Source organism: Canis aureus, chromosome 7 (assembly GCF_053574225.1).
Source record: "Canis aureus isolate CA01 chromosome 7, VMU_Caureus_v.1.0, whole genome shotgun sequence".
Lineage (NCBI taxonomy): Eukaryota > Metazoa > Chordata > Mammalia > Carnivora > Canidae > Canis > Canis aureus.
In genome coordinates, this window is record NC_135617.1 from 68,923,759 (window position 1) to 68,942,967 (window position 19,209).

At 45.8% G+C, this 19,209-nt stretch overlaps 1 protein-coding gene across 2 annotated transcripts; it reads left to right on the forward strand.

The window, feature by feature from the left end:
• The first annotated feature begins 2,485 nt into the window (after positions 1-2,485).
• Positions 2,486-8,776, forward strand: RPS10 (ribosomal protein S10). 2 transcript variants are annotated; one of them, XM_077904379.1, is made up of 6 exons: positions 2,486-2,645; positions 3,442-3,591; positions 3,819-3,990; positions 5,795-5,872; positions 7,836-7,891; positions 8,685-8,776. In XM_077904379.1, the coding sequence occupies exons 2-6, from the start codon at positions 3,442-3,444 to the stop codon at positions 8,724-8,726; spliced, it is 498 nt and encodes a 165-aa protein (XP_077760505.1). In that variant the 5' UTR covers positions 2,486-2,645; the 3' UTR covers positions 8,727-8,776. The 2 variants fall into 2 exon arrangements, with proteins under 2 accessions (XP_077760505.1, XP_077760506.1); XM_077904380.1 differs by lacking the exon at positions 2,486-2,645 and adding an exon at positions 2,667-2,877.
• Positions 8,777-19,209: the final 10,433 nt, after the last annotated feature.

Below are 19,209 nucleotides of genomic sequence, written 5' to 3' on the forward strand. Positions count from 1 at the left end.
CCCAGAGAGTGATTCTGGAGTCCCAGGATCGAGTCCCGCATCGGGCTCCGGGCAGGGAGCCTGCTTCTCCCTCTGCCTGTGCCTCTACCTCTCTCTCTCTCTGTGTCTCTCATGAATAAATAAATAAAATCTTTTTAAAAAATACTATAGGTTAACTAACTGGAAATAAAAATTTAACTTTAAAAATAAAAAAATAATACTGGTATTTTCACCAGTGTGTCTCATAGGCACTAATGCAACAAATTCTAAAACTGAATTCATCTATCATAAACAATTTACTGGTATTTTATAGAAATAGAAGCTTAGGGCAGCCCGGGTGGCTCAGCGGTTTAGCACGGCCTTCGGCCCAGGGTGTGATCCTGGGAATCCCCGATCGAGTCGCGCATTGGGCTCCCTGCATGGAGCCTGTTTCTCCCTCTGCCTGTGTCTCTTCCTCTCTATGTGTCTCTCATGAATAAATAAAAAATCTTAAAAAAAAAAAAAAAAGAAATAGAAGCTTAGCTTATTGAGGAAATGATGTTGAGATAGCAGTTAACATTCAGAGGGGGAAAATTTTACATCAGAAAACACTCTAGGAAGATAAAAGATCTAAACATAATTAAGTCACAAAAAAGACAATATTTTTGAAAGTGAACAAGGGAGTCATTGGAGGTTTTAAGCAGGGGAATGACATGGTCTGATATTGTAGAGGGATCACTCTAGCTGTTATAAGGGAAGAGACTTGAGAGATTCAATTTCAATCGAGGGCATTCCATTATTGCTGCTAGGAAGAAAGAAATCCTACCTGTCTTTTGCTTTTTAGATCTTCTCTTTATTTTATTGCTGTTTTTCTCTTTTGTTTTTTGATATGCTGCAATTTCATCATGATGTTTAGGCATAAAGTTATATATATATTATTTTTATGTTATTTGGCAGTTTTTTCTTTGTGGGGATGGATATGTTTTTATGTAATCCAACTTGGATTTGGTGAGCTCAGTGAATCTGAAATGTGCTGTTTTCTAATAATTCTGGAAAATATTCTGAGGGTCTCTCTTATATTCTATATTACTTACATTCTCTATTATTTCACTATGAGACTTCACTTAGACATACAGGAGACTTTGTCTATCATTCGTATCTCTTACCCTTTCTTTCAGATATTCCATCTCTTTTCTTTTTTAAGATATTATTTATTTACTTGACAGAGAGAGAGCCCATAAGCAGGAGGAGCAGCAGGCAGAGGGAGAAGCAGGCTCTCAGCTGAGCAGGGAGCCTGACATGAACTGGATCCCATGACCCTGGGAATCTGACCTGCCCTGAAGGCAGACGCCCAACCATCTGAGGCACCCAGGAACCCCCAAATATTTATTTCTATATAGTAAGACCACAAAAATATTTGAAGAAACTAGGTTAATATTTACATAATCTTGAGATGGGTTAAGTGACTTTTTAAGCATTGTACCAAAGTCTGTAGCCATAAAGATTTGGATATGAAGGAATGTGAAACTTCTACTTCAAAATACCATGAAAATCAAGACAAATGAAAAAATGGGGGAAATTTTTGGAAAAGTATGTGACAAAGGATTAATAGCTTTCATATGTAAAGAGTGATTTCAAATCAGCAGGAAAAAACTTTCAGTAGGAAAACTGATCGTGGAAATGAACGATTTATTAAAGAAGGAATACAAATGCCTAAAAAGAAAAATGTTGAGCCACAGATGTAATCAAAACAAGTAAATTAAAAGAGCAACGAAATTAATATTTCTTATTTATCAGACTGGCAAATATGAATAAGAACATTATCCAATCCCAGCAGGGTTAAAAGGGAAGTGAGCCTTGTTAATAACTGCTGACTAGAATGAAATGGATGATGCCTTCTTGGAAGTCAATGCGGAGTGTGTAAAAAACGTAAAAATGGGTGCTTTGTTACTCAACAATTACAACTTGCAGGAATGCATCCTAAGGAAAATATATTGGGGCAGTTGTGCAAATATGTGTGTAGTATTGTCACCTATAATAGTGAAGGGTCTTAAAATATGTATCCAGTCATAGTGTTGATCAAACTATCCACCAGTGGACTCCTGTCATTACAACCGTAGGCATTAACACGAAAAGACATTCATGAGGTATCGGGAAGCGGAAAAGCCAAGGTCACCAACCACACCTTACATAATGTACGCGCGAAACAGCCCGTCTTTGTTAAATACGTACATGTATGTATTTGCGCGGGTGCATCTGAGTTTGGAAGAGCAGATACCAAAACGTTAAGAGCCATTACATTTGGCCCATAGGATGCTGTTTTCATTCTTTTATTATTGTTATCGTTTTTTGTCTGTCCTGTCTCCGTTCAAAGAACATCACTTCCATAATCACAGGTCATCGGTGGGAGGTCAAGGAGCAGCGCGTTTCCGAGGCGCCAGTCCCAGCACCAAGGCAACCGCCTTCCGCCCGGCACCAGGCTCACGGGTGCCAGCGTCCGCTCCACGTACGCGCGCCGCGGGAGCGCTCAGGGTCCGCGGCGGCCTGTCAGGCACCGCCGAGGCCACCCCAGGCAGCCCGCGGGTCCTCGCGGGGGGGCGGGGCACGCCAGCCCGGAAGAGACGCCGCGCCGCGCCGCGCATGCCCCTTCCTTTCCAGCCCCGGTCCGGGTCGTAGCAGGCGCCAAGGTGAGTTTCTCCGTGGTCCGGCTCGCATCGGCGTCCATCCTGGCTCTCCGGCTGTCGCAGTCGCTGCTCCTCCCCGGGGACGGGGCGGGGGGCCGCTCTCCCGCTCCTAGCACGCCCGTTTTTGAGTAGTGAGGGGGCCGGGGGGCTCTAGTAGGAGAGGACTGGCGTCCCGTCGGCGGAGGCCGAGGAGGGGAGGTGTGAAGCCCTTGTGTCGCGGCCAGCCTCAGGCGAGGTGAGGGAAGCTGCGCCTTGTTTGCCCGCTCGCCGCGGGCCGCCTCCTTGCCCGGCCCTGGAGCTCTAGTTTGAGGGAAGAATGGAAGGGGGTGAAGGTGCGGGCCTCCTTGCTCGGCCCTTTGCTTTTGGGTCCGCGGCCCGCCACGAACGGAGGGCCCTCCAGACCCTCCCTGCGTCCCCGAAAGTGTGCCGCGCCCTTCCGCGCTGCGTACAGTTGCTGATCCTCCCCAAGTGCCCCGGGGTGCGGGGTTTGCGCCCGCGCCCCCCTGGCCCGTTACTCCTCCGTGGGTCTGGAGCGTTCGGGAGCCCTGCCCCTGTTTCTGCTCCAGTGTCACGGCAGCTGTCTTCTCACGCGCCTCTGGGGAGTGGAGGAGGGTCACTGGCGGCGTTCCGTTTTGCAGGGTTTCAAGATCTCCCTGCATGTTTTCTGTGCTGTGGTTTGAGGTTTCAGCCCGTTGGACGGGGTTCGGGGTGGTCGTGCTGGGGTCTTGCACGTAGCTCACCCGGCTGGCCCCTAGCTGCACTGCTTAGAAACGCTCCGGATGATTTTGCTTCATTCCAGATGTTGATGCCCAAGAAGAACCGAATCGCCATTTATGAACTCCTTTTCAAGGAGGGGGTGATGGTGGCAAAGAAGGACGTCCACATGCCCAAACACCCTGAACTGGCCGACAAGAATGTGCCCAACCTTCACGTCATGAAGGCCATGCAGGTAGCCTGGGGGCTGCTGGAGTGGGGTGCAGATGGAGGGATTTTCCACTAAACTAGAGGCAGATTCCAAGGAGAGGTCAGGACAGCCAAGCAGCTTGCTGCCTCCAAGGGCGCTGAGGTAGATACACCGTGAAAACTTGTCTATGCAACGTAGCTTCCTTTTGCACTGAGTTGCTAGATTGAAGTCTCTGCTTGTGTCTTGACGGTGGTTTTCTTTCTGTCTTACAGTCTCTCAAATCCCGAGGCTACGTAAAGGAACAGTTTGCTTGGAGACATTTCTACTGGTACCTTACCAACGAGGGTATCCAGTATCTCCGTGATTACCTCCACCTACCCCCCGAGATTGTGCCTGCCACTCTGCGCCGCAGCAGACCGGAGACCGGCAGGCCACGGCCCAAAGGTATGTCGCCCGAATAAAGACCTGCTCTGCAACTGCTCTTTCTCAGGAACGGTGTATGTGAAACTGCAGAGGGCAAAGGAGGCCTTAGGATACACCATTGGGGTCGGCGTTAGAGGAGCCCTGCATGCAGGACCTAGGCCTCGTCCTGGAGCCTCTGTCCCCTGACATGGGACTTAGACTTGTAATGGAACTGCAGTCAGGTCAGGTCTTCAAACCATCCCAGGAGATCCCATTAAGCACAGAATATAGTCTGTGTCCAGGCACATGTGGTAGAGTATTGAGTAACTGGCAGGACGGGGCAAAACTGTTTGCCACATGTGAGAGAAATGGAATGGAGAATTTTCTAGAATTTCTTGGCAATGGGAGCAAAAATAATCAGAAATCAAATAGGGGAAAACGGATGTGTGTATGATAGTGTGAAAGGATGTGCTTGTGGGGGGATGGTGGATTACGTTCTGGCTCAAGACCATTGCTGGCTCACAATTGTGTTTTCTCAAGGTTATGGTTCTCTTTCCCTAGTTTCTGAAAGAACTTGTTACAGGAGCTTGGTAGTAGTAGTCTGTGGGCTTGGGTGATGAAGTGCAGAGATCCCTAAAAACAGATGATCACCAAGACTGTCTGGGTCCCGTAGGGAGAAGCTTGGTAGCTCAGGAATCTGTATTTTTTATGAATTCTCCTTAGGGGATTCAGGTGGTTAGGTGGTGGGGTTATGTATCTGTAGAGCAGAGGTTCTCTGCTGCATCTTGGAGTCTCTGGGGCAGTGGGATACCATTGTCTGTGCCCCTACAGATTCTGATTTTGTTGGCATAGATGGAACCTGGCATTTATTTTAGGTTCAGTCTTCTTGGGCTGAAAAAATAATAACATAATTGACCTTTGAAACAGCTCAGGGCCTGGGACACCTGTGTCGTCGTCCGTCTCCCCCAACCCTACCCGCCTCATAGTCCAAAATCCATGTATAACTTGATTCTCTGAAAACTACTAACAACTTGCTATTGACCAGAAGTCCGTCTGATAACAAATAGTGGATTGGCATACAGTTTGTACATCTGTTATATACCCTATCCTTATAATAGAGAAAACATTATTAAGAAGATCATAAGGAAAATAGATTCGTTGTGCTACTATAATCTCATTGATCAAAAAGATCATGAACCCATGCATTTCAAACCTGTCTTGTTCAAGATCGACTACAGTTTATGTTCTAATCATGTGGACTCGAAAGTAAAGTTGGCAAGTTTGCAGGGTAACTAGGAAAAATACCAGATTAAATTTCTAGTGTTTATGATAATGTTTTAAAAGTAGTTTATATGTCTGCCTTCATATATATCCACACCCTAGTGAGGTGTGTGGAGAAGCCCAGGGCAACTGGAGGATTCTTGGTGGCCTCTATATTTATACACTGACTACTGGAGTTGGGGCTTTGCTGTTTGCACAAGAGATTTTCCACTTCAGAGTTGAGTCAGGTTCAAAATTTGGGCTATTTAGATGTTTGTGGAAGTGGTTGGATTGCTTAATTTGCCAAGTAATTGGAAAGGGTGTGTATGTTGAGAAACAGTAGAAAAAAGGCAGTCCTTTTGCAGATGGATGGCATTTTCATTATTAATGTCCTCGACCTTTGAGGAGCTAGGGTCAGTGATTGACATTTCTAGCAGACAGCTCAGGATCTAAGAGTTGTGTCCCTTTAACCCATCATAACTAAGTTGCTGCCAGTGAGCATAAGGAGAGCAATTCCACTTTTCTTGGCCTGAAGGCAACAGAGTTCCCTCATCGCCTTACATTCACAGTGTGGTTTAATTTATAGGTCTGGAGGGAGAGCGACCTGCAAGACTGACACGAGGGGAAGCTGACAGAGACACCTACAGACGAAGCGCTGTGCCCCGTGAGTAAAGCATCTCTCTCAGGGGCTTTGGGGGAGAATCTCTGGGTTCTCGGTCACCCTGGCTGGGGTTCAGCCCTTGGAAATGCCAAGGTGACCAGGAAGGATTCGTAGTCTCCAGGCCATCTTTAGCTGGAGTCCTCTATGTCTCTTACCTGGTGCAGGTATTTGATGGATGGGATTAAGAGACAAGCCCCCTCACTGGGGATACCAAAGGCTTGAGTTAAAGACCTTTAACTAGAGCAGCACTGAAAACTCAGGAGAACAACATGCTTTTCTTTGTTTTCTGGTTGTATTCCTGTGTCCCAAGCTCGTTGAGGGCAGGGCCCGTTTACGTTATCTTTGTTGTTTCCTTTCCTTTCCTTTTTCCTTTCCTTTTCTTTCCTTTCCTTTCCTTTCCTTTCCTTTCCTTTCCTTTCCTTTCCTTTCCTTTCCTTTCCTTTCTCCTTTCCTTTTTCCTTTCCTTTCCTTTCCTTTCCTTTTTCCTTTCCTTTCCTTTTTCCTTTCCTTTCCTTTTTTCTTTCCTTTCCTTCCCTTTCCCTTCCCTTTCCCTTCCCTTTCCCTCCCCTTATTCACAAGAGACACAGAGAGAGGCAGGCAGAAGGAGAAGCAGGCACCTCGCAGGAAACCCGATGTGGGACTCGATCCCGGAACTCCAAGATCACACCCTGGGCTGAAGGCAGGTGCCAAACCGCTGAGCCACCCAGGCATCCCTATCTTTGTTTTCTTAATGCGAAAATAGTTAGAAATCTTGTTCTTAAGTAGCACGTGTTTGTATTGACTTGGAATAACAGATGTTTGTTCTTCAGTCAACACGTACTGAGTGTCTGACTTGCCAGGTTGTGTTCTAGGGGTTGGAAAGGCAGTAGTGTGCATAACAAACAAAAGACCTTTCTCGTTGAAATTGTAATTTAGTGGTAGGAAACTGGTAAGCAGAAATGAGTATATACTATGTCCATGGTGTGGGTGCTCCAGGGAAAAATTCAAGTGCAGATGGTGCAATTTTCAGTAGGGTTTTCAGGGAAAGCCACAGAAATGTGATTTAAACACCTGAAGGAAGGAGTCAGCCAGTGGCTCTCTGGGGAAAGAGCATTAAGGCACCTGGCTTGTTAAACCAGAAGACAGCAGGAGAGCAGATGGAGATACAGGTCCCTAGCTCCATGGGCAGACTTGGGATTTTAGAGTCTGTGTCTTTGTTGAGAAGCAGTTAACTGTGTTAAGAAAGCAAGGTATAAAATAAAAGTGAGCACTTGACTATGTTACTGGGTAGTGAGAACAAATTTCTCCAACGATCAGACTAACTTGAGAGAAGGTTAACGGTGGCTCTTACTAGAAGTCCCACATGGGAGTTAGAGAGTGGTTCTCCAGAGAATGTAAGATTGGACCTGAGCCTCAAAGTTCTAAAATGTTATTTCAGTATGTAATCTATAAATACTAAGATACTTCCCATCCTCTGAAGTCTTGAAATGTTAGATGTATTTTCACACACCTCAGTTTGGACTCTTGCCTGCCATACAGGTCAGGGCAGCACTGGGTCTTTCATCTTACTTGTTCTCTGCTGTCGTCACCACAGGGTTGCTTTTGGCTTCTGTGGGCCTTTTTGTCCTTTATCTCTTCCCCTGTCGCTAGATGCTTATCTGAAGCATGTAAGTAACTCGATGGAAGTGAGGGTCTTCTTGGGCCACATAGAAGGGCATATAATCTAGGCTTTGTGGTCTGGGCAGCCTTCCTGGAGGTGAAGGTTTGCGGGTAAGTTTTGAAGGATGACTTAAGGGAAGCTGCCGGGGGTGGGGGGGGCAGAAGTGGTTCATGGGGTGTTTCCCACCCCTGGGTGTAAGTTACTTGTACTTCATGCAGTGTATTTGCTGACATGGCTTTTTCTGCAGAATTAGGCCAGAGGCTTATCTTCGCTTGGTCTGTAATAGATGATATCATATGATGACTGAATTGGTATTTCTCCTTCCAGCTGGTGCCGACAAGAAAGCTGAGGCTGGGGCAGGGTCAGCAACTGAGTTCCAGTTTGTGAGTATATCCCTATTTGCTCTCCATAGGTGGTCACTGTTCTGGTCTCGGCCCTGGGGTCTGCAAGTTCTAGGGGTATGGTATGGTGTGCTGGATCCCACCCCTCCCCGAAAAAAAACCATGTTTCAAGAGCTTTTACATTAAGATACAGTATGCAAACTTTTATAAATACATAAGTTACTAAAATGAGTCCCCCACATCAATACGCTGCGTAGTGGTAGCTGCTTCATTAATGAGCATCATAATTGTAACTCTTAATTTCATGAACTAAAAATTATAAAAATTAGGGTTATGCACGACAAGCTGGAAATTTGAGTGAGCTCTAGGTCCAGGATGGTGTGGGGCCAGGTCCTTCATCTTCTTCAGGGCTCAGCCCCTCCGTGCTGCAGTTTCCTCATCCTGATCGTGGTAGCTCTCTTGAGAACTTGTGATATTAATTATATAGGGTGAGGCATATCACTGTTGCAGCAACAGCTGTCCTGTGGCAGGTTTCAGAGCACACCAGTGTTGTCTGAGGCCTCATTTGTGAAAAGATGTGTGTGGCAGACGGGGACTCGTCCTGTGCTGGGGGTGCGTGCGTGTGTATATAAACACTCTTGAGTGGGTATCTATATTCCCATTTTACAAATGTGGAAACAGGCCTAGAAAGTGAATGTAGCCTCGTAGCCAGTAAGAGGCAGGACTGGGATTTATGGCCTGAACTCATGAGCCCCTATATTCAGGGCCATGTCCTGTGAGAGTGAAGCCTGCTCCCTGGCATGCTGCTAATGCTGATGTATGTTTTTTCTTGCAGAGAGGCGGATTTGGTCGTGGACGTGGTCAGCCACCTCAGTAAAATTGGAGATTGTTTTGTGTTGAATAAATCTATAGCCAGAAAAACATTAATCTTGTGTGTCCTGTTTGGTTTGCATTTTGTGGCCTGAACAGGAGTAAGGATCAGAATGTAAATGGGGCAAGATTGGATCCATTTAAGGAGTTGCCTTCATCCAGGGTGGCATCACTTGGCCACTGTGAGAGCTGCAGGACTTGGCTCAGACGTGGGCTCTCTGTTCCAGCACATGCTGCCCTGTTGAGTCTGATCCAGTGTGGTTACCATCTGGGGGGTGATTGGGGAGAGCAGGGCATCCTCCACTAGGCAGACTGCACTTGTCCAGTGTTCCTGGAGGCTTTTTAAGTGGGAGCCCTGCATGTGACATTAAATGGATGAGCAGTGACATTCCCCAGTGGGGCCAAGTGCCCCCAAGGGCTTTGCTGGGACCGTGCTGGCCCTGCACCACAATAAGCCTGACATGGTGTCTGGAAGTGGCCCTATGGGTGTAGCCCCTGAGAAGTTCAGGGACACCATCCCACAGGTTTCCTGGGTCAGATGCTGGCTTTGGCTTGCAGATCAAACCACAGATGGTGATGGTTACAGTAAATACACAGGACAGGGTCAGCATATGAGGCAGTGGCTCTGGGCCAACTAGTAATGGGACATTTCTGCCAAGTAAGGTTTTTTTTGGTCAGCAAAACTGGTAACTGGATATTAAGGGGATGCAGGGCTTGGGAGTCCTATTTATGGGTTACTTCAGTCCAAGCATTGTGCAGATAAGTAGCCAAGTGAGGTTCATAACATTAGAATCGCAACAGGTGGTTTTGTGCTGGTAGCCACCATGATCCTAGAGTCCTGGGTTTGATCGTTGTAATTTGGACCACAAGGTGGCAGCCGACAGCAACTCCCAAGTGTGCACTTCATACTTCGTTTTGGGAGATGAGCTTTGTATTCTGAGCCACCAGTAAGTAGAAGCTTGCTTTGGCAGAAAGGTGGTGTTTGGGGAAGCTGTTTCAGTGCGGCCTTGGCTGCCTTGTCAAAGATTGCTTTTTATCCAATTTTTCTGCTGGCTCAAGTGATGTCAAGTGGTTTGCCCGTGTTCACACGCCTTGTGATTGTTTAACCTGGATTCCACTGTGAAATGTTAGTAGCTCCTGGCCTTTCTGTTTCCCACCGAAGCCAGCAAGCAAGCAGATGGGTTTCCTCTGTAGCCTTGCTGATTTTTCTGGCAGTAAAAAGTAAGTCTTTTACAAAAAAGTAAAAGTCACTTTTTTGGCTAAGGCTCTTTGCCAGCCCTTTCCTTCGTGATTTAAGTTAGTTCCAGGAGGTATTCTCCAAAATCCCATGGACTCTGGGAAAACCCAAGGAATATACAAGGTAGAGTCATTGCCTGTGGATGCAAGCCAATGGAGGCTGCTCTTCTGCCCGCCAGTCCCCTGTCCTACCTGGGCAGATTGAAAGCCCACTGCCAATCAATAACCATGGATTAGTTGTTCAGGGATCAGTGCTAATATGTGCTCTGGGAAACTGAAGCCTCAAGATCTGCCTTAAAAGACTTCACAGTCTAAGGAAAAAAAAAATAATGCTACACAGTAAAGTTCTGCTTGCCAGGAGCACAGGCTGGTTCAGTCTAGAGCATGTGACTATCTTGGGTCATGAGTTAAAGCCCCATGTTGGGTATAGAGCTTTTTAAAACTCATATGCCAAATACTATATAAGTGATAAATATGTCCAAAGTGAATTTTTTTTAAGATAGTTACTTGAGAGGGGTGCCTGGGTGGCTCAGTTAAGCATCTGCCTTCAGCTTGGATCATGATCCTAGAGTCCTGGGTTTGAGCCCCAGATTGTGCTCCCTGCTCAGCGGCGAGCCTGCTTCTCTCTCCATCTGCTGTTGCTCCCCCTGCCTGTGCTCCCTCGCTCTCAAATAAAACTATTATTATTTTTAAAAGATTTTATTCATGAGAGACAGCGAGAGAGGCAGAGACAGGCAGAGGGAGAAGGAGGCTCCATGCAGGGAGCCTGATGTGGGACTTGATCCTGGTCTCCAGGATCAGGCCCTGGGCTGAAGGTGGTGCTAAACTGCTGAGTCAGCCAGGCTGCCCAAAATTAATTATTTTAGAGCATGAGTAGGGAGAAGGGGCAAAATGAGAAAAATTAAGGGTTTGGGGGATAAAGGTAGATGTTGACTATTATAAGCACCCAGGAATGTTACCCGAAGTGGCTGGTTACAAGGGGCAGTGAGAGGCCTGCATGAGCACAGCCATCAATGGGTGAAAACTCTGGGACAGTTCATCTCTGATTCCCTAAAAGTCCCAACTGTAGATCTTTAAGAAGCTGCTACCATATGCCTATGTTAGGTGCTGGGAGACAATGTTGAGAAGGATGCATCCTCTAGCCCTGAACATGAGGGTCCCCTGGAACACTGCTTACTCAGTGCCTGGCATGGGCCTCCAAGCAGGGCAGCATGGGCTCATCTGGCTAGAATCCCCCATCTCTTGTTTCCAGAAGCCAGGCCAGTTGAGAACTAAAATGCCCACTATGCTCAAACTGTTCTCCAAGGTTTGGGAATACAGCCAGTAGCAGCCCCATAGCATTATTGGGGTCATGAGCTCCTGCTGCTGCTGTATTGCTGAACCCTTAGAATAGATTTATCCTTTTCCTTCCTGGACCTTGGAGAAAGATGGGGAAAAGGAGTCTTATTGATAGCACTAATTAGGACACTCGTTTCAAAGCCCACGGGTGAGGGAGATCCTGATTTGATCACTGTCTTGGGGACAAGGTTTATCTATTTCCAATGAGTGTGAAGCACTCTTGGCTCTCAGAGGAAGTATCAATGACTGGTGAGAGCCTTTTTTGGTTAAGCTTTCAGGACAAGGACTTGGTCTTAGGATGCTGTGGAAGGAAGCTGATGGTCTACTGGCCGGTGGGTGGCTGGGCCCAAGGTGAGAGCAGAAGTGTAACAGATCTCCAGTTTCAAGAACTTCCCTCCCTGCCCATGCCTCAGGCAGCTGATATCTTCCCCAGAACCACTGCAATCCTTTCCTAAGAGGTTTCCTGTCCCCAGCTTTGCCCCGTCATATTTTAGAAACACAAATGTGACCAAGATATTCCCCAGCTTAAAATCTTTCAAAAGTTCTATGTTGCCTTCTAGAGTCTTCTAGAATCTGAACGAATGCCGAACTCCTTGTGTGGCCAGACAGGTCCCTCACAACTTCTCATCTGCCTACCAGAACAAGGCTCCAAATTCCAGAATCCAGCTAACGCAGCTCACTCCCTTGGCTCTTTGCATGCTGTGGTCCATTTATACCTGGAAGCTCTCCCACCCCAACCCACTCAGGGCTCTTCTTCATTCTTCATTCTTCAGATTAAATATCATCTCTGGGAAGCTGTTCCTGACAGAACTCACTCCTACTTCAAGTTAGGCTCTCCTTGTTAGAGCCTGCAGCATCTCTGGCTTGCGCAGGCTGTGCTGGAATGCTTGAACAATTGCTCATTTCCTCTCTGATGCTGAGCCTTGCTCTAGGGGCCTCGTTTAGTGCCTTGTATGCAATGGCTCCTTTTTAATTGTTAGCTTTGTGAATGATGTCCTTAAGGAGTCATCTCTGAGATGCTGTCCCCTTCTGTGGAAAAGAACACTTGTAAAATTAAAAGAAAAAAAAAATCCCTTCAAACCTACATTGGGCCTATGAAAGTAACCGAAACACATCCTTACTACCGAAACTAAGCTCTGCCAGCATAAGGGAAGGCAGACCTGGAAATACATACTAGATGGTAAGTGACCTAGTGGTTATGGGTAGTTGTCTTGGTGGCTTTCTTCAGGGAGGAGGGAGCAATCAGCTCTCCAAGGGAAGGCTACTGAATCTTTGTGATCAGTGGTTCACCATGACCATCTGCACTAAACCTTCAAGTCTGGACTTGTTTTAGTCCAAACTCAAAACAGCATGAGGCAATAATGTGCCTGGCCCAGGCAGTCCCCGTATCAGAGTATCAGAGAGTATCTCAGAAGGCTGGGGCTTCCTTGGCCAAGTCTAGGAATTGTCTTATTTTCCATTCTTTTCTTTTTCAGCTTTATTGAGGTGTCATTGACATAGACTAAAGTGCATGTATTTAGACATACAATCTGATCAATTTTTACATATGTATGTGCTTATGAAATCAAGACACTAAACATATCCATCACCCCAAAAGTCTCCTCCTGTTAGTTTGTAATCCCTCATCCTCCTCCACGCTCATCTCCAGGCAAACAGTGATCTGCTTTTTGTGATACAGAAAAGTTTGCGTTTTCTAGAGTTTTCTAAAAATGGCATAAGAAATCCATTCTTTTGTAGTCTGGGTTCTCTTACTTGACATCACTGTTTTGAGATTCCTTGGTGTTATTCCTTGCCTCAGGAGTTCTTTATTGCTGCGTGTATTCTGCTGTGTGGATATACCACACATTTTTAAGGAATGGAGGCGCTGGGTCATGTGGTAATTCTGCGATTAACATTTTGAGGACTCGCCAAACCGTTTTTCCAGGGTGGCCGCACCATCATCTCACCTTTCCCATCAGCAGTGGACTACTTTTCAGTTGCTTCTCATTTTTACCAGTACTGGGTCTGCTCAGTCTTTTTATTGTAGCCATTCTAGTAGTAGATGCGAAGAGTTTGGATTTTATCCCGGGAGTGCTGATTAACAATATAAAGGTGAGGATTGATGCGACCAGGAGTGCTGGCTGCTTGGGAAATACTTGAACCCCTGCAGCAGGAAATAGTAGGCTGAATCTGGGTCTGCACAGTGACCACACTGGGGCACTGAGTGGTCATGGGTAAACCACTCAGTCAATAGTGACCACAATACACATTCAGCCTGCTAACGGGAAAGGGAGGGGGCAAATCCATCATTTAATTGCTCAGTTTTAGAAAGGGAAACTAGGACAGAATGAGGGCATTAAGGGGGAGAAATGAAAGGAATTGTTTAAAAAGTTACAGCCCATAGAAAGCCTGGAGCCTATTTCTTTTTAAAAGTGCTTTATTGGAAGCCCGTGATAAATGCATGGCACAAATCCAAAAGAACAGCCACTTGAAAAATAAGCCCTGCATGGTTTACTGACCTATCAAAGAGGCCATTGTGAGGGAAAGGGCATCTTTAAAAATAAATAAATATTAAGTGGGAGAGGATACCCAAGCGCAGGGAATAAGGAGAACTTAGAGGGGAAAAAAATAATTGTAGAACCTAAGAATCAAATGGCATTAAAAATTTTTGAGGCATACCAGCAAAAAATGTCAAAGCAAATAGCTCTAGCTTATTTAAGTGCATGAAAAGGAGGAAGTCAATTTGAGACTCCAGGGGCATTGGTTCATTAATGTGCAAAAAGCATCCTGGGGGAATGAGCAGTCAACTGACTCTGTGACATCTCTGCCTCCATCACACAATTTCTCTTTCTATCCAAATTAACAACTTATGGAAAATTTCAAACACATATAAACGTAAGAGAACAGACCACCATACACCAACCACCAAGTTTCAGCAGTCCCCAGCATTCTGCCTCTCGTCATATCCAACCATACACCCACTCCCCACTCATCCCTAACTCAGTTATTTTTTTTTTAAGATTTTATTTATTCATTCATGAGAGACACAGAGAGAGAGGCACAGACACAGGCAGAGGGAGAAGCAGGCTCCATGCAGGGAGCCCGATGCGGGACTCGATCCCAGGACCCCAGGATCCCACCCTGGGCTGAAGGCAGGCGCTAAACCGCTGAACCACCCAGGCGTCCCTCAGTTATGTTTTTAAAGTCAGGCTTATTGAGAGGTGCCTGGGTGGCGCAGTCGGTTAAGCATCTGACTCTTGATTTCAGCTCAGGTCCATGATCTCAGGGTCATGAGATGGAGCGCTGTGTCAGGCTCCGTGCTCACCACAGAGTCTGCTTGAGATTCTCTCTCCCTCTGCCTGCCCCCAGCCCACCAAATAAGTAAAAATCTTTTTTTTTTTTCTTTTTTTTTTTTTTTTTAATTTTTTTATTTATTTATGATAGTCACAGAGAGAGAGAGAGAGAGGCAGAGACTCAGGCAGAGGGAGAAGCAGGCTCCATGCACCGGGAGCCCGACGTGGGATTCGATCCCGGGTCTCCAGGATCGCGCCCTGGGCCAAAGGCAGGCGCCAAACCGCTGCGCCACCCAGGGATCCCAAATCTTTTTTTTTTAAATGAAAAATAAAGTCAGACCTATTGAGGTATAATTTACATGCAATAAAATTCATCCTTTATATGGATACAGTTTTGAGTTTTGATAAACAGGCATAGTTGTATATCCTACACAGTTGTGTTATCCTGTATTGTGGGGGGGGGGGGAGTGCAATCTCAAGGGTCCTTATAAGGAAGGAGGGAGACAGGAGAGTTAGAGATGTGATGGCAGAAGCGGAGAGCAGAGAGAGAGAAGTGGCCAGGAGTGCTGGTGACGTGGTAAATACATGAACCCCTGCAGGAAATAATAGACTGAATTTAGATCTGCACGGTGACCACACCGCCACAGTGTGGAAGACTTGCCATCACCTTAAAGAGATCCCCTGTGCTGCCTCACTGTGGTCCACACCTTGGCAACCACTGTTTTGATCTCTATTATTTTGCCTTTTCCAGAATACTAGATAAATAAATGGAACTATTTATAGTTTTCTGTCTGGCTTCCTTTGCTCAGCATCATGTTTTGAGATTCATCCATAATGTTGCATGTATCAGTAGTTTGTTTTATTTTTGAGTATTCCATTGAGTGGATATATTGCAGTTGGTTTAGTCATTGTGGTTGTTTGTTTTTGTTTTTTTTTTTTTTAAGTAAACTCTATGCCCAATGTGGGGCTTGAACTCATGTGGGGCTTGAACTCATGACCCTGAGATCAGAAATCACATGCTCTGCTGACTGAGCCAGCCAGCTGCCCCAGTCATCTTAATTTTCTTTTTTATGCAGGCATGTTTGGGTAAAGTTGAAACATACAAATTTTAACTCCATCTTTTTTTTTTTTTTTTTTTTTAAGAGAGAGAGAGTGCAAGTTGGGGTAGGGGCAGAGGGAGAGAGAGAATTTCAAGCAGATACTCCACTGTGTGCAGAGCCTGATAGGGGCTCAATCCCACAACCTGAGATCATGACCGGAACTAAAATTAAGAGCCAGATTCCCAATTTAATGAGCCACTCAGGCACCTCCCCATTCTTTTTTTTTTTTTTTTTATTCATGAGAGACACAGAGAGAGAGAGAGACAGAGACAGAGACACAGGCAGAGGGAGAAGCAGTCCCCATGCAGGGAGCCCGACGTGGGACTCGATCCCGGGTCTGCAGGATCACGCCCCAGGTTGCAGGCAGCGCTAAACTGCTGAGCCACCCGGGCTGCCCTCTTTTTTTTTTTTTTTAAGATTTTATTTATTTATTCATGAGACACAGAGAGAGAAACGGAGACATAGGCAGAGGGAGAAGCAGGCTCCCTGCAGGGAGCCCAATATGGGACTTGATCCCAGGACCCCAGGATTATACCCTGAGATGCTCAACTGCTGAGCCACCCAGGCATCCCACACCTCCCCATTCTTTTGATAAATGGGTATAACCATATAACTCACACCCCTAAGAAAGAGAAAAGCAGCCCCTGACATCCAGGAACTGGCCTCACCCTTACAGGTAGGTCTTAGTGTGTTTGAAATTGGCCTGGGAGATACCTGGGTGGCTCAGCGGTTGAGTGCCTGCCTTTGTCCCAGGGAGTGATCCCGCGGTCCTGGGATTGAGTCCTGCATCAGGCTACCTGCATGGAGCCTGCTTCTCTCTCTGCTTGTGTCTCTGCTTCTCTCTCTCTGTGTCTTTCATGTATAAATAAATAAAATCTTAAAGAAAGAAAGAAAGAAAGAAAGAAGAAGAAGGAGAAGGGGAAGGGGAAGGGGAAGGGGAAGAGGAAGAGGAAGAGGAAGAAGAAGAAAGAAGAAGAAGAAAGAAATTGGCCTGGCACTCATAGTGAGGCCTCACCATTTTCCTCTTGGACATAAACAATGCCATCAAACAATAACACCAGACAAGGTCACTTTATGACTCTGATGATGTATACAAAAAAATCAAGACTTATTTTTTTAAGATTTTTTTTTTTAATTTTTATTTATTTGTGATAGTCACAGAGAGAGAGAGAATGAGGCAGAGACACAGGCAGAGGGAGAAGCAGGCTCCATGCACCGGGAGCCCGACATGGGATTCGATCCCGGGTCTCCAGGATCGCGCCCTGGGCCAAAGGCAGGCACCAAACCGCTGCGCCACCCAGGGATCCCTATTTTTTTAAGATTTGAGAGAGAGAGAGCACACATACGGAGGGGTCAGAGGGAAAGAGAGAACCCTCAAGCAGTCTCCATGCTGAGCACACAGGGCTCGATCCCAGGACCCTGAGATTATGACCTGAGCCAAAATCAAGAGTTGGTCACTTAACTGACTGAGCCACCCGGGTGCCCCAAGACTATTTTATAATCTTATCTAAGAACATAAAAACAAGTTCATTGTGAAAACCACCAAAATACCAAAGATCCCCTCTCCCAGTTCATAGGAATAGACTGCTACTTCTCTACCAGTTATAAGTTAAGCCATGTTCATTCCAGACTCTTTCTAAGTAAGATTTTTTTTTTAAGATTTTATTTATTTATTCATGAGATACAGAGAGAGAGAGAGAGAGAGAGAGGCAGAGAGGCAGAGACACAGGCAGAGGGAGAAGCAGGCTCCATGCAGGGAGCCCGACATGTGGGACTTGATCCCAGGACTATAGGATCAGGCCCTGGGCTGAAGGCGGTGCTAAACCCCTGAGCCACCTGGGCTGCCCCTAGGTAAGATTTTTGAAGATACCCAATCACAGAATCACAGAATCATCCTGCTTCCTATTAGCATCCAATCCAGAGCAAAGCCCTGCTTCCTGAAAACCTCCCCCAAATCACCCAACACAGGCCCAAATCCTGTAATAAGTCATTCTTAAGATCTTCTTCCCCAGATACCCTATGCTTCTCCGTGGGAGGTATCCTCCCTCATTTCAATCAGCAAAAAAAAAAACAACAACAACTTTGTTCAACTACAAGTGTGTTCTTGGTCTTTGCCTGGAGGGCATTAACAGCCCTGTCAGATACAGAACATTTCACTTTCTTGTGGACACCTGTGTTGTTTGGTTATTATGAATAAAGCTGCTGTGGAACATTTTGTAAAGTCTTTTCATGAACCTATGTTTTCATTCTTGCTAGGTATATTAGTTTCCCATTGATGCTAAATGAATTATCACAAACTCAGTGCCCTGAAACAACACAAAATTACCTTACGGTTTTGGTGGTCAGAGGTCCAAAATGGGTCAGCAGGGCTGCATTTCTCTGGCAGCTTTGAAGAGAATCTATTTTCTTGCCTTGTCCAGCCTCTAGAAGCCACCTGCAAACAATGGCCCTTCCTCCATCTTGAAGCCAGCAGGGTAGGTAGCATCTTTAAATCTCTCTCTATCTGCTCCCTACTTTGGCCACCACATCTCTCTCTCTGAATCTCCTGTCTCCCTCTTTAGGGACCCCTCATAAGGACCTGCATTGGGCCCAGAAAATACATGATTATATTCCCAACTTGACATCTCTCTCTACTTTACTTCTGCAAAATCCTTTTCCCATATAAGGCAGTGTATCCACAGGTTCTGGGGATTAGGATGTGAACAATTTTGTTGGGGGGGTGGCGGGGGGCTATTATTCTATCACACTGGATAGATACTCCCAGGAGGGGAATTGCCTTGTTATTAAGTAGATAATATGTTTAGCTTTATAAGATACTTTCCTCCAAAGTATTTGTACTATTTTGTGTTCTTGACAGCAGTGTATGAGAATTCCAGTTAATTCAAGATCCTTATCATTTGATACTGCCAATCTTTTTAATTTTAGCTATTCTAATAAATTTATTTTTAAGATTTTATTTATTCATGAGAGAGAGAGGCAGAGACACAGGCAGAGGGAGAAGCAGGCTCCATGCAGGGAGCCCAATGTGGGACTGGATCCCAGGACTCCGGGATCACGCCCTGGGCCAAAGGCAGGCACTAAACCACTGAGCCACCCAGGGATCCCCATGGCCATTCTTTTTTTTTTTTTTAATTTGTTTTTTAAATTTTTATTTATTTATGATAGTCACACAGAGATAGAGAGAGAGAGAGGCAGAGACATAGGCAGAGGGAGAAGCAGGCTCCATGCACCGGGAGCCCGACGTGGGATTCGATCCTGGGTCTCCAGGATCGCGCCCTGGGCCAAAGGCAGGCGCCAAACCGCTGCGCCACCCAGGGATCCCTATTACTATCGATAATAAAATGTGAATATTTTCTCATATCTGTGGCTTGGCTATTTTCTTTCTTTTCTTTCTTTCTTTCTTTCTTTCTTTCTTTCTTTCTTTCTTTCTTTCTTTCTTTCTTTTCTTTCTTTCTTTCTTTTCTTTCTTTCTTTTTCTTTCATAAACTGTACCCTCAACATGGGGCTTGCACTCATAACCCTGAAATCAAGAGTTGTATTCTCT